The sequence below is a fragment of the Scyliorhinus canicula genome, chromosome 2 (assembly GCF_902713615.1).
Source record: "Scyliorhinus canicula chromosome 2, sScyCan1.1, whole genome shotgun sequence".
Lineage (NCBI taxonomy): Eukaryota > Metazoa > Chordata > Chondrichthyes > Carcharhiniformes > Scyliorhinidae > Scyliorhinus > Scyliorhinus canicula.
This window is the reverse complement of record NC_052147.1, coordinates 208,742,903-208,756,979: the sequence shown is the minus strand read 5'-3', so window position 1 is coordinate 208,756,979 and position 14,077 is coordinate 208,742,903. Positions and strand designations below refer to the sequence as shown.

Below are 14,077 nucleotides of genomic sequence, written 5' to 3'. Positions count from 1 at the left end.
GGAATCAGTGCTGTTTTAAGTGGCCCAGCCAGATCTTTTTTTTCCACTTAAGGGGCAATTTAGCGTGGCCAATCCACCTAGCCTGCACATCTTTGGGTTGTGGGGGTGAAACCCACGCAAACACGGGGAGAATGTGCAAACTCCACATGGACAGTGACCCAGAGCCGGGATCGATCCTGGGGCCTCGGCACCGTGAAGCGGCAGGGCTAACCCATGGCGCCACCATGCTGCCCTTAAATGTAATTATTTGACTTCCATTTTGGAGTAATTCTGGGCACTTTTTGTAAGCACCTTTTCAAATGGATACTAGTTAAAAAAACAGCAGCGACTTTAGTTCCTAAACTATTGACCTTTATCTGTCATTCCTCGATCTTCTTTTTGTTTTCTGTCGCTGCTCCTTGCTACCCACGTTGGTCCCTCCAATCCTGTCAGCTCATGTTCACTCATCATTTTCTTTCAAATGCCAATTAACCTCAAGTGCATTTTCTGCAATTATTTTTGTTTAAAGAAATTTCACAACTCATGGTCTAGGAGATTTAGCTGGAGGCAACTGTCACTCTCAGTAACAAATTGGGTTGGATAACTTTCACGAGAAGACAAATTGTGCTGAAAGAACAGGTTATATGAACTTTACTGATTCCATACTTTTCATTGCTCATTCAGTTAAACATTTGGGGTGATTCTCTGGCTGTGTCTGGCCCAAATCCAGCAATGTTGGGATAATTGCAGGAGTGCCCCAAACAAGATCTGGGCTGTGTGCAAAACAGTTCCCGATTCTCCTGGCCCACTCCAGCTGGTATGATCAAGATCTCTCCCAGAAAACATGAGAAATTGAACACTGCAAATTTCAAATGCAGCGGCCGCCTAATATTCTCTTGTACCCGTGCCCCCTCCACCCCATCCCTATAGGATGTCACTCAGGCGCAAATTGGGGGGGGTTCGGGTTGGGCTTCTGGGGTCCAGATCAGGCGTCTCCCCTGAGCTGAGGGTTGCTTTAGTTCTGTGTAGCCTTGAAGTTTGCTTTCTTTAATGTTTAACACCCCATAAGACAGTAAAGTACAGCTGCAGCCAGTCTGCCCTAAACTCCTCTCACAGGAAAGCACAGTAGCATTGTGAGCAGCACGGTAGCACAGTGGTTAGCACAATTGCTTCACAGCGCCAGGGTCCCAGGTTCGATTCCCGGCTTGGGTCACTGTCTGTGCGGAGTCTACACATTCTCCCCGTGTCTGCGTGGGTTTCCTCCGGGTGCTCCGGGTTCTTCCCACAGTCCAAAGATGTGCGGGTTAGGTGGATTGACCATGCTAAATTGCCCACAGTGTCCAAAATTGCCCTTAGTGTTGGGTGGGGTTACTGGGCTATGGAGATAGGGTGGGGGTGTGGCCCTTGGTTAGGGTGCACTTTCCAAGAGCTGGTGCAGACTCGATGGGCCGAATGGGCTCCTTCTGCACTGTAAATTCTATGATGATTCTATGAGGGCAGAGCCAATTCAGCAGCTTGTTTCTTGGAGAAGCATTTCACTCACAGAATCACAGAAAAGTACAGTGCAGAAAAGGCCCTGAGGCCCATTGAGCCTGCACCGCCACAGGAAAGGCATCTGATCTGCCAATCCTAATCCCATTTGCTAGCACTTGGCCCATAGTTTTGAATGTTAAGAAATGCCAAATGTTCATCCAGGTACTTTTTAAAGGATGTGAGGCAACCCACCTCTACCACCCTCCCAGGCAGTGCGTTCCAGACCGTCACCACCCTCTGGGTAAAAAGGTTTTTCCTCAAATCCCCCTGAACCTCCCACCTCTCACCTTGAACATGTGCTCCTTATTAACTGACCCTTCAACTAATGGGAACAGCTGTTCCCTGTCCACCATGTCCTTACTCATAATCTTGTACACCTTGATCAGATCACTCCTCAGTCTTCTCTGCTCCAGTGAAAACAATCCAAGTCTATTATCCAACCTCTCTTCATAACTTAACTTAAGTTAAGTTATGTTCCATACAAGGCAGCTGTGGCCTCACCAAAGTTCTATACAACTCCAACATGACCACCCTGCTTTTGTAATCTATGTCTCGATTGATAAAGGCAAGTGTCCCATATGCCTTTTTCACCACCCTATTAACCTGCCCTTCTGCCTTCAGAGTTATATGGACAAGCATGCCAAGGTCTCTTTGTTCCTCAGGATTTCCCAGTGCGGCGCCATTCATTGAATATTTCCTTTTCAAATTGCTCCTTCCAAAGTGCAACACCTCATACTTTTCAGGGTTAAATTCCATATACCCATTTTTCTGCCCATTTGACCATCCCATCTATATCTTCCTGTCACCCAAGACACTCAACCTCATTGTTAACCACCCGGCCAATCTTTGTGTCATCCGCAATCTTACTGACCCTACCCCTCACATAGTCAGCTATGTCATTTGTACAATAATATAAAGGACAAACGATAGGGGACCCAGAACAGATCCCTGCGGTACGCAACTGGACACTGACTTCCAGTCACTAAATCAGCCGTCTATCATCACCCTCTGTCTCCTCCAGCTAAGCCAATTTTGAATGCACCTTATTAAGTTACCCTGTATTCCATGTGCATGTGCCTTTATAAGTCACTCATGTGGGGCCTTGTCAAAGGCTTTGCTCAAATCCATATAATGTACATCAACTCATCAACTCATCTTTTTTTCTTTGTTCTTTTAGGCGACAGTTTTAGATAGAGGATCTGGATCGGCACAGGCTTGGAGGGCCGAAGGGCCTGTCCCTGTGCTGTAATTTTTCTTTATTCTTTGTTCTACACACCCGGTCACATCCTCAAAAAATTGAGTCAAATTTATTAGGCATGACGTCCCTCAGACAAAACCAGGCTCATATTCCTGATCAAACCTTGCCTCTCCAAGTGGAGATAGATTCTCTCCTTCAGAATTTTCTGCAATAGTTTCCCTACCACTGACATGCGACTCACTGGTCTGTAGTTCCCTGGCTTATCTCAACAACCTTTTATAAGAACATAAGAACATAAGAACTAGGAGCAGGAGTAGGCCACCTGGCCCCTTGAGCCTGCTCCGCCATTCAATGAGATCATGGCTGATCTTTTGTGGACCCAGCTCCACTTTCCGGCCTGAACACCATAACCCTTAATCCATTTTTTCTTTAAAAAACTACCTATCTTTACCTTAAAAACATTTAATGAAGGAGCCTCAACTGCTTCACTGGGCAAGGAATTCCATAGATTCACAACCCTTTGGGTGAAGAAGTCCTCCTAAACTCAGTCCTAAATCTATCTATTTTGAGGCTATGCCCCCGAGTTCTGCTATCACCCGCCAGTGGAAACAACCTGCCCGCATCTATCCTATCTATTCCTTTCGTAATTTTAAATGTTTCTATAAGATCCCCCCTCATCCTTCTAAATTCCAACGAGTACAGTCCCAGTCTACTCAATCTCTCCTCGTAATCCAACACCTTCAACTCTGGGATTAACCTTGTGAATCTCCTCTGCACACCCTCCAGTGCCAGTACGTCCTTTCTCAAGTAAGGAGACCAAAACTGAACACAATACTCCAGGTGTGGCCGCACTAACACCTTATACAATTGCAGCATAACCTCCCTAGTCTTAAACTCCATCCCTCTAGCAATGAAGGACAAAATTCCATTTTCCTTCTTAATCACCTGTTGCACCTGTAAACCAACTTTCTGTGACTCATGCACTGGCACACCCAGGTCTCTCTGCACAGCGGCATGCTTTAATATTTTATTGTTTAAATAATAATCCTGTTTGCTGTTATTCCTACCGAAATGGATAACCTCACATTTGTCAACATTATATTCCATTTGCCAGACCCGAGCGCATTCACTTAACCTATCCAAATCCCTCTGCAGACTTCCAGTATCCTCTGCACTTTTCGCTTTACCACTCATCTTAGTGTCATCTGCAAACTTGGACACATTGCCCTTGGTCCACAACTCCAAATCATCTATGTTGATTGTGAACAATTGTGGCCCCAACACAGATCCCTGAGGGACACCACTAGCTACTGATTGCCAACCAGAGAAACACCCATTTATCCCCACTCTTTGCTTTCTATTCATTAACCAATCCTCTATCCATGCTACTACTTTACCCTTAATGCCATGCATCTTTATCTTATGCAGCAGCCTTTTTGTGGCACCTTATCAAAAGCTTTCTGGAAATCCAGATATACCACATCTATTGGCTCCCCGTTATCCACTGCACTGGTAATGTCCTCAAAAAATTGCACTAAATTAGTTAGGCACGACCTGCCCTTTATGAACCCATGCTGCATCTGCACAATGGGACAATTTCTATCCAGATGCCTCGCTATTTCTTCCTTGATGATAGATTCCAGCATCTTCCCTACTACCGACGTTAAGCTCACTGGCTTATAATTTCCTGCTCTCTGCCTACATCCTTTTTTAAACAGTGGTGTCACATTTGCTAATTTCCAATCCACGGGGACCACCCCAGAGTCTAGTGAATTTTGGTAAATCATCACTAGTGCATCTGCAATTTCCCTAGCCATCTCTTTTAGCACTCTGGGATGCATTCCATCAGGGCCAGGAGACTTGTCTACCTTTAGCCCCATTAGCTTGCCCATCACTACCTCCGTAGTGATCACAATCCTCTCAAGGTCATCACCTGTCATAACCTAATTTCTATCAGTCACTGGCATGTTATTTGTGTCTTCCACTGTGAAGACCGACCCAAAAAACCTGTTCAGTTCCTCAGCCATTTCCTCATCTCCCATTATTAAAACTCCCTTCTCATCCTCTAAAGGGCCTATATTTACCTTAGCCACTCTTTTTTGCTTTATATATTTGTAAAAACTTTTGCTGTCTGCTTTTATATTCTGAGCAAGTTTACTCTCATATTCTATCTTACTCTTCTTTATAGCTTTTTTAGTAGCTTTCTGTTGCCCCTTAAATATTTCCCAGCCCTCTGGTCTCCCACCAATCTTTGCCACTTTGTATGCTCTTTCCTTCAATTTGATACTCTCCCTTATTTCCTTAGATATCCACGGTCGATTTTCCCTCTTTCTACCGTCCTTCCTTTTTGTGGGTATATACCTTTGCTGAGCACTGAGAAAAATCGCTTGGAAGGTTCTCCACTGTCCCTCAACTGTTCCACCATAAAGTCTTTGCTCCCAGTCTACCTTAGCTAGTTTTTCTCTCATCCCATTGTAATCTCCTTTGTTTAAACACAAAAGACTAGTATTTGATTTGATCTTCTCACCCTCCATCTGTATTTTAAATTCCACCATATTGTGATCACTCCTTCCGAGAGGATCCCTAACTATGAGATCATGAATCAATCCTGTTTCATTACACAGGACAAGATCTAGGACCGCTTGTTCCCTCGTAGGTTCCATTGCATACTGTTCTAGGAAACTATCGCGGATACATTCTATAAACTCCTCCTCAAGGTTGCCTTGACCGACCTGGTTAAACCAATCGACATGTAGATTAAAATCCCCCATGATAACTGCTGTACCATTTCTACATGCATCAGTTATCTCTTTGTTTATTGCCTGCCCCACCATAAGGTTACTATTTGGTGGCCGATAGACTACTCCTATCAGTGACTTTTTCGCTTTACTATTCCTGATTTCCACCCAAATGGATTCAACCTTATCCTCCATAGCACCGATATCATCCCTAACTATTGCCCAGATGTCATCCTTAATTAACAGAGCTACACCACGTCCCTTACCATCCACTCTGTCCTTCCGAATAGTTTGATACCCTCGGATATTTAACTCCCAGTCGTGACCATCCTTTAACCATGTTTCAGTAATGGCCACTAAATCATAGCCATTCACGATGATTTGCGCCATCAACCCATTTACTTTATTCCGAATACTACGAGCATTCAGGTAAAGTACACTTATGTTGTTTTTTTAATCTCTGTTTTGAATCTTAACATCTCCAGTTTTACTCCTTTTAGTACTACTGGGCCTATTCACTGAGCTCCCCTCAGTCACTGTACCTTGTACTGTCGCCCTTTTTGATTTTTGACTGTGTCTTTTCTGTCTTGCACTTTCCCCCTTACTTCCTTTTGCTTCTGTCCCTGTTTTACTACCTTCCAACTTCCTGCATCGGTTCCCATCCCCCTGCCACATTAGTTTAAACCCTCCCCAACAGCTCTAGCAAACACCCCCCCTCGGACATCAGTTCCAGTCCTGCCCAGTTGCAGACCGTCCGGTTTGTACTGGTCCCACCTCCCCCAGAACCGGTCCCAATGCACCAGGAATTTGAATCCCTCCCTCTTGCACCATCTTTCGAGCCACGTATTCATCCTATCTATCCTGACATTCCTACTCTGACTAGCTCGTAGCACTGGTAGCAATCCTGAGATTACTACCTTTGAGGTCCTACTTTTTAGTTTAACTCCTAACTCCCTGAATTTCCTAAATAGTGAGACCACATTAGCTGTTCTCCAATCCTCTGGCACCTCCTCTGTGGCAAGAAAGGAATTACAAATTTGGTTCAAAGCTCCTGAAATCTCCGCCCTTGCCTCCTACAACAAATGGGACACAATTCAGCTGGACCTGGAGATTTGTCCACTTATAAGTCTATAGCACCTCCACACCTTGTCATTCCCTATGACAATTTGCTCTAAAACCTCACAGTTTTTCTCCCTGAGTTTCATATCTATCTCCATATCTATATAACCTCACTGAGGAACCCTTGCACTTTAATTTCTGAATGGTGCCAGCTGCTTCTATGGTTGACAAATGCCCCCAGGGCAGGCATGCTGTTCAGGCATCAGAGGCTGAAAAAGATCCAGTCTAAACAAATTACTGTCAGACAGAGAACTGGAAGCACTTCAGAGTAGAAAAAAACATGCAATGGATAAAATGCGGTCAGACAGGACACCTGCTCAAACAAGGAAGAACTTCAGTGTTAATGGACCATGAAGTGCTATAAAGGCAAAGAAGTGCTCCTTTGAGATAATCTTCAACAGTCAATCAAGAGGCTTGTAAATGTCAATGGGGTGTGATATTCAATATATGCATCCAAGTACTGTTGCAACCACATGGGATAGTGCGAGGTCAATTGCCCAGAGTCACAACACAACCAAAATTAATAAATCATTTTTAGAGAAACACCCGAAGCCTTTGACCCTTGGCTGCTCAATAACTACAGTCACCAGGCTTGCTGGTGTCGCCGATTGTGGGAGTGCTGATGCCAGCGGGAAGTGGGGGGCCTGTAGGGAGGCCCATTAAAAGGGTCCCAATGTCAATGATCCTTGAAGGGGGAGGGCTGGGAGATTTGATGCCAGGTAGTACGGTGGTGAGTGGGGACACCAAAGCCCCGATGCCGCAATGTTGGGGGATCGGGTGGGGGGTGGGGTGGGGAGCAGGAGAGAAGAGAAAGTGAGAAAATTGGCAGCTGGGGCTGATCTACATTCAGAGTGCTCCTCATCATTGTCTGCTCCTCACCATCTCTCTTTTGAACGTGGGCGCCAAGCTATTATCTGAGGTTCTGGTGCTGCGATTGGAGTGCTGCGTCTCGGAGGTACTTACAGAGGACCAGATAGATTTTGTGAAGGGGACAGCTATCGGCTAAAAATGACAGGTCTGAACTTTGTCCTCTCCCCTTCTCCAGCCCCTGAACCAGAGGTGATCATAGCTATGGATTCTGAGAAAGCGTTCGGCAGGGTGGTGTGCGAATACTTTTTTGAGTGTTTGGGATATTTGGAGTTGGGCAGAAGTCTATCTCATGGGTTCAGCTGTTGTATAAAACTCCGTACAACATTAATGCGTTGAGTTTGGGATGTTTTCTACTGGGTAGGGGTACAAGGCAGGGGTGCCAATTCCTCCATTCTTGTTCATGCAAATGATAGAACCTTTAGCGCTAGTACTGGGGTCTTCGGGTTGATGGTGGGGGATAAAGCGGGGGGAGGGGGCGGACAGGGGGGAGCATAGGGTGCTTCTATATGTTATGGTCCCAGTTTCTTCTATGGACAAAATTATGAATTTTGACTCCTTTTCGGGCTATAAGTTGAACCTGGAGAATTCATAGAATAGATATTCATAGAATTTACAGTGCAGAAGAAGGCCATTCAACCTATCGAGTCTGGCACCAGCCCTTGGAAAGAGCACCCCACTTAAGCTCACACTTCCAACTGTCAGGTGGGTGTACCTTTAAGAACTGGGTGTTTATCAAATAACTGCAATGATGTCAGTGTGTGGGTGGAGCTGGGCTCTGCTCTGCTTTTTACTTTGTTTTGTGCTGAAAGCTGGTTTTGACTCTGTGTTTAGTTTCGCTTTCAATTGGAGAGCTGCATGTGAACCAAGGAGATGTGTGTATTGATCTTTCTCTCTACAAGCTAAAGAATGTCTTCAGCTCATTGATGATTTCAAAGTAATATCTGTTTCTGTAGAGAATTTAAACCTGCTGTCTTTGTTAAAAAGTGTTTTTCGGCTTATGGATGTTGTTAGGAAAGTTGGTAAGGGTTACCTATAAAATATTGTATTTGGGAAAGTATCACTGTTTGTAGTTGATAAGATGTTTAATGTGTGTTTATAAAGTGTAAACTGAATTCATAGAATAAACATTGTTTTCGTTTTAAAATACTTTTAGATCTCTATTGCATCACACCTGTAAAGTGGGCCCTGGTGCTCCCCATAAACAAAATCTATTAAAAGTTGTGGGGCAGGGGCAGCACAATGGGTTAGCCCTGTTGCCTCACAGCGCCGAGGTCCCAGGTTCGATCCCGGCTCTGGGTCACTGTCCGTGTGGAGTTTGCATATTCTCCCTGTGTTTGCGTGGGTTTCACCCCCACAACTCAAAGATGTGCAGGCTAGGTGGATTGGCCACGCTAAATTGCCCCTTAATTGGAAAAAAATGAATTGGGTACTCTTAAATTTATTTTTAAAAGTTGTGGGGCAGGTGAACTCCATGATATACTTTGGAGTTCTCTAAACCCTGGCCCATAACACAATCTATCCCCGTAACCCACTAACCCCATCTAATCATTTTGGACACTAAGGGCAATTTAGCACAGCCAATCCACCTAACCTGCACATCTTTGGACTGTGGGAGGAAACCGAGCACCCGGAGGAAACCCACACAGACACAGGGAGAACCTGCAGATGCCGCACAGTCAGTGACCCAAGCTGGGAATCGAACCTGGGACCCTGGAGCTGGGACCCACACATCCTGGAACTGTGTTAACCACTGTGCTACAGTGCTGAGAAGAGTGAATAATTTCCAGTTAACCCTCCCAGGGAGGGAAGTCAATCTGGATGTACTGCCTTTTCGTCTTGCCAGAGGTAGCATCTGGTATCTAGGTATCCGAGTGACCCATGGTTGGTCCATGCTTCATAAATTAAACTTTACAAGTTCGGTGAGCAGCCTGAGGTCCAATTTAAAAAGGTGAGATAACCTTCCGCTGTCCCTGGCGGGCAAGGTCCAGAAAATTAAGATGAATATTCTGCCATGGTTCTTATTTCTGTTCCAATGGCTCCATGTTTGCCTTACTAAGTCTTTTTTGCCAAGGTAAACAAGTTGGTGACTGCTTTTATTTGGTGGGTAAGTCACCAAGAACTTGTAGGGTGTACCTTCAGAGGGACAGGCAGTCTCGGGGCCTGGCGATGCTCAAATTTCTCTTTTATTATTAAGCGGCCAATGTTGAGAAGTTGCTGGGGGAGTCAGACTCCATATGGGGAGGTGGAGGCGAGTTCCTGTTAGGGTTCAAGTTTTGGTTATGGCTTTGCCTTCGTTCTCCCTTCAAACCTGGTGGTGATTTCCACATTAAGGATATGGAGGCAGTTGAAGCAGCATTACAAGCTGAGTGCCATGTCATTGCTAGCCCCCTTGTGCGGTAACCATTTGCTTGTGCCTTCAGGTTTGGATGCGTGATAAAGAAAGGGCTTGGAGTGCTTTAGGGATCTGTTCTTGGAGGGACGGTTTGCCAGCTGAGTGGAATTCATGGCCAAATTTCAACTGTCAGGGCACACTTGTTTCCATATTTTCAGTTATGTGATTTCATCTGTACGGCTTGTCCTAAATTTCCCTTAGTGCCACAACCTGAGGTGGCAGCCATTCATCTCATACTTCAAAGAATTAGTCACCATCAGCTATTCGAAGGTGTGTGGGGAGGGTAAGGGAGGGGTTGGTTATTATTACTGTTGGGGGTAAATTATTTTGTTGGGATTATGGGAGTTATAAGGTTGGTTTGTGGGTTTCTTTTTTAAAAAACATATACTGTTATTATGATACTGTTATGTATGAGCTGCATATTAGGCTGCTTGAGTTTGTTGTCAATGAAAATGTTTCAATAACTTTTTTCTTATGATAGGGCTCCCCGATCTCCGAGTATACTTCCTTGCCAGTGGCTTCATGCCACGTGGCACCAAAAAAGTGACTGGGTATGAGAGGATCATGATGGGAATGGTACTGGCCCAATTTTCCCAACCGAAATGGCACTTAGACATTTTTGGGAGAATTTCGCCCTTTGTCCACATAACAACAGTCAATGGATTTCAAAGTGATTCATTATATGTGAAGGGATTTGAGATGTTTCTGAAGGATGTGATAACCCCAATTATTTCTTCCATTCACACTATTACCAAAGGTAATAGCTCTGTCATAACCAATGTAGCATCTGAAAGTGGTAAACATAGTATATTGCTCAATGCCAGACACATCACATTTTCAATAAAATTGGCATCCCAATGTTATAAAGCATTGCACAATTACTCACCTTGGAGGTTTATTTTCAGCAAGTTTATATTCTGTCAGTTTTTTCTGATGATAGAGACCAGCATAGATGTAATAAAAAATGTGAAAGTTTTTCTCGCTTCTGAAAGTAAAGAATATTGCTAATATTAAATCAGACCATCAGTTCTTCAAATTAACTTTTGAAATCTGGATTTTAATAAATACAAGCAGAAAAATTGATTTTCAAGAATAATTTAGAATTCAAATTCTCATAAATAAGAGTCCTTTTGTCTTAGTTGATAGTACTGAACCTGTTTCAGTTCATATTACTGAACCAATAATGTTAGCAGATATTTTTATGACTATACTTTTGAAACTGAGAAATTAAGGTCAAGGGGAAGGCATACCCTATAGGATACCACTGTAAAAACCACAGATTCTGCAGAAAGAGCAGACCAATTGTATCTGTCCAAACCCTTGTGTTCATGCAATCTAAATCTATTCCCACTATCCCAATCACTTCAGACAGCTCTGTGTCTTTCTCTGCTTCCAATTATATCTAGTTTCCCCTTAAAACAATTAATAGTCTCTCTACGTCATTTTCTCCTCATGGCAAAGTATGCTGCGGTACAAATACTTAAAGACACTTCTTTTAATCTTTCTCCTTAATCGGACCTCATAATAATATTCACTTGTGAATTTGCATTGTATGCTTTGTACAGCTTTCATTTCCTTTTTATAATGGACATCTCAAAATTGCAATTAGTGCTATAATTGTGGCCTAACAAATATTCTGTACAAATTTATCCTTACTTCTTTACTCTTGTTCTCCGTGTCCAAATTCATAAAGCATGTTATGGCTTTATCCATTCGTACTTACACTGACAATGACAATCTCCAAAAAGGGAATCTAACCATCGCCCGTTAGCATTCAGTGGCATTATTTTCACTGAATTCTCCACTATCAACATCCAGGTGGTTACCATTGACTAGAAACTGAACTGGACTTGCCATATAAATACTGCAGCTACAAGAGCAGGACAGAGGCTAGAAATCCTGAGCAGGTACCTCACCTCCTGACTTCCCAAAGTCTGTCCACCATCTGCAAGGCACAAATCAGGAGTGTAATGGAATACTCTCCATGTGCCTGTATGAGTGCAGCTCCAACAGCACTCAAGAAGCTTGACACCATCCAGAACAAAGCAACCCGCTTGATTGGCACCTAGCGGATAATGCCATCTCCCATGAATGAATGAAAAAAAAGTCATGCAGAATGGCAATATTTGGACATTAAGAAAGAACAAAAGAGTACATTTCAGATTAGTGTCAGCAACTAAATGAAATTATTCTTACACGATTATTTCTTGATAACAATAGAAACAGTAGCAATGATGCATATCAAGATGAAGGATGTTACTGCTACAGAACACAAAATTTCCCATTATGACAACCAATGTCAGTATTAACAAAAGTCCTTCATGCATCAGAATTGCATGCACAGTTGAGGAAAATATTAATTGATAGATAAAATGAAAGAATGTATTTAAATCTAGAGATTACATACGCAGGTTGTTGAATAACTCTTGATTTTTCTAACAAATATTCAGAGATCTTCGCTCCCATTACAGCCCCTGTGGGAGTGAACTTCATTTCTAGATATTTCCCAAATCGACTGGAATTATCATTGATTGCAGTGCAAGCGTTTCCAAAGGCTTCCACAAGTGGATTTACTTGAAGAATCTTCTCTCGCAGAACGCGATTGTTAGCCTGCAATATAAGGCATCTGTCCATTAGCCAAACATATATTATTAAAAACAAGTTTTGTGATTATGATTGTAGATCCCTTCTTTCTTTAATTTCAAACAGCAATAACCAGAATGCAGAACTGCAGGGGAAAAGTAGTCACAAGAGTTAACAGTGTAAGTGAGAGATTAGAGTGGCAAGGATAGATGATAGATTACCTACTGGAATGAAATGAAAAATTAAATGAAAATCGCTTATTGTCACGAGTAGGCTTCAATGAAGTTACTGTGAAAAGCCCCTAGTCGCCACATTCTGGCACCTGTTCGGGAGGCTGGTACAGTGGGCAAATGTTTGGCCACCAACAGGTTTATTAGCTGTAGGTTAATAAGCAGCAGGACCAGGGTTAATTGCCCATTACATATGTCGGAACAGGACATTGGTAAACATCAGAAACTAGGCTTCAGGCTCCAAGTGGCCAGTCAACACTGACGCAAGAAATTAGCATGTATGGAAATAAAATAAAGGTCAGAACGTATGTCAAAGGTACAAAGTTTTAAATTCTGTATTTAAATAGAAATTCATATGATCCTTGTATGCTATATTTTTCACCATTATAAACACAAAAAAGGCAAAGGACAGTTTTATCCATTTCAGAAATGTTAAAGTGGTTTAATATTAACAGGTATTATACCAAACATGGGGTCAGTTATCTCAGTTGGATAGATGGCTGGTTTGTGATGTAGAATGATGACAACTGCGCAGGTTCAATTCTCACGTAGTTTGAGGTTATCTATGACCCCGGCTTTTCAAACCTTGCCTCTTGCCTGAGGTGTGGTGACCCTCAGGTGAAATCACCACCAGTCAGCTCTCCCTCAAAAAAGCGAGAGCATGTTATGGTCCTCGGGGACTATGGTGACTTTAACCTATACCAAACATACCTTTCCCAAATAGGTTAAGTGTTGAACAATCAAATGTGCGCTCTCCGTCTTCCCGGCACCACTTTCTCCACTTATGATAATGCACTGGTATGGTCAAAACAAATGAAAACAATACCAAAACAATCTGGTTAATAGTCAACTCTTATGAAATTCTGAAATCATAGAACACACGACTTTATAACAATGCTCTTTCTGAAGTGCTGCACAAACAATTAACTCAAATAGAAACAACATTTATTGTTTTTCTTTTCTTTTTTAAAATAAATTTAGGTTACCCAATTCTTTTCTTTCCAATTAAGGGGAAATTTAGCATGGCCAATCCACCTAGCTTGCACATCTTCTTGGGTTGTGGGAGTGCGGCCCACGCAAACACGGGGTGAATGCAAACCCCACTCGGGTCAGTGACTCGGGACCGGGGTAGAACCAGAGTTCTCAGCGCTGTGAGGCAGCAGTGCTAACCATTGCTCCACCCAGCTTTTATCGTTAAATTGGAACTAAGAAAACAGAAATCTTAACCCCCCCTCCAAAAATGTTTTTTGATGGAACAATGTTATTTTAATAAAACAAATGTAATGCTATCTTGTTTAAAAAAAACTTCTGAAAGCATCATCTCAACATCTTTTCAATGAAATTGCAACAAAACACATTACTTCAAACATTTTATTTTAGTGTGGACTAAGTTTAGACTTAATTGCCTAATTCCTAATGCAAGTAGCCAACTGCT

The 14,077-nt window shown here is 42.9% G+C and overlaps 1 protein-coding gene across 5 annotated transcripts in view; it reads right to left on the bottom strand.

The window, feature by feature from the left end:
* Positions 1–14,077, bottom strand: part of myo3b (myosin IIIB) — an 881,575-nt gene that overhangs the window by 558,447 nt on the left and 309,051 nt on the right. For all 5 annotated transcript variants that reach the window (XM_038789471.1, XM_038789472.1, XM_038789473.1 and 2 more), the window contains 3 exons: positions 13,354–13,437; positions 12,237–12,439; positions 10,716–10,814 (listed from right to left, as the gene is read on the bottom strand). In XM_038789471.1, the coding sequence (XP_038645399.1) occupies positions 10,716–10,814; positions 12,237–12,439; positions 13,354–13,437 (386 nt within the window). The remainder of the gene's footprint in view (positions 1–10,715; positions 10,815–12,236; positions 12,440–13,353; positions 13,438–14,077) is intronic.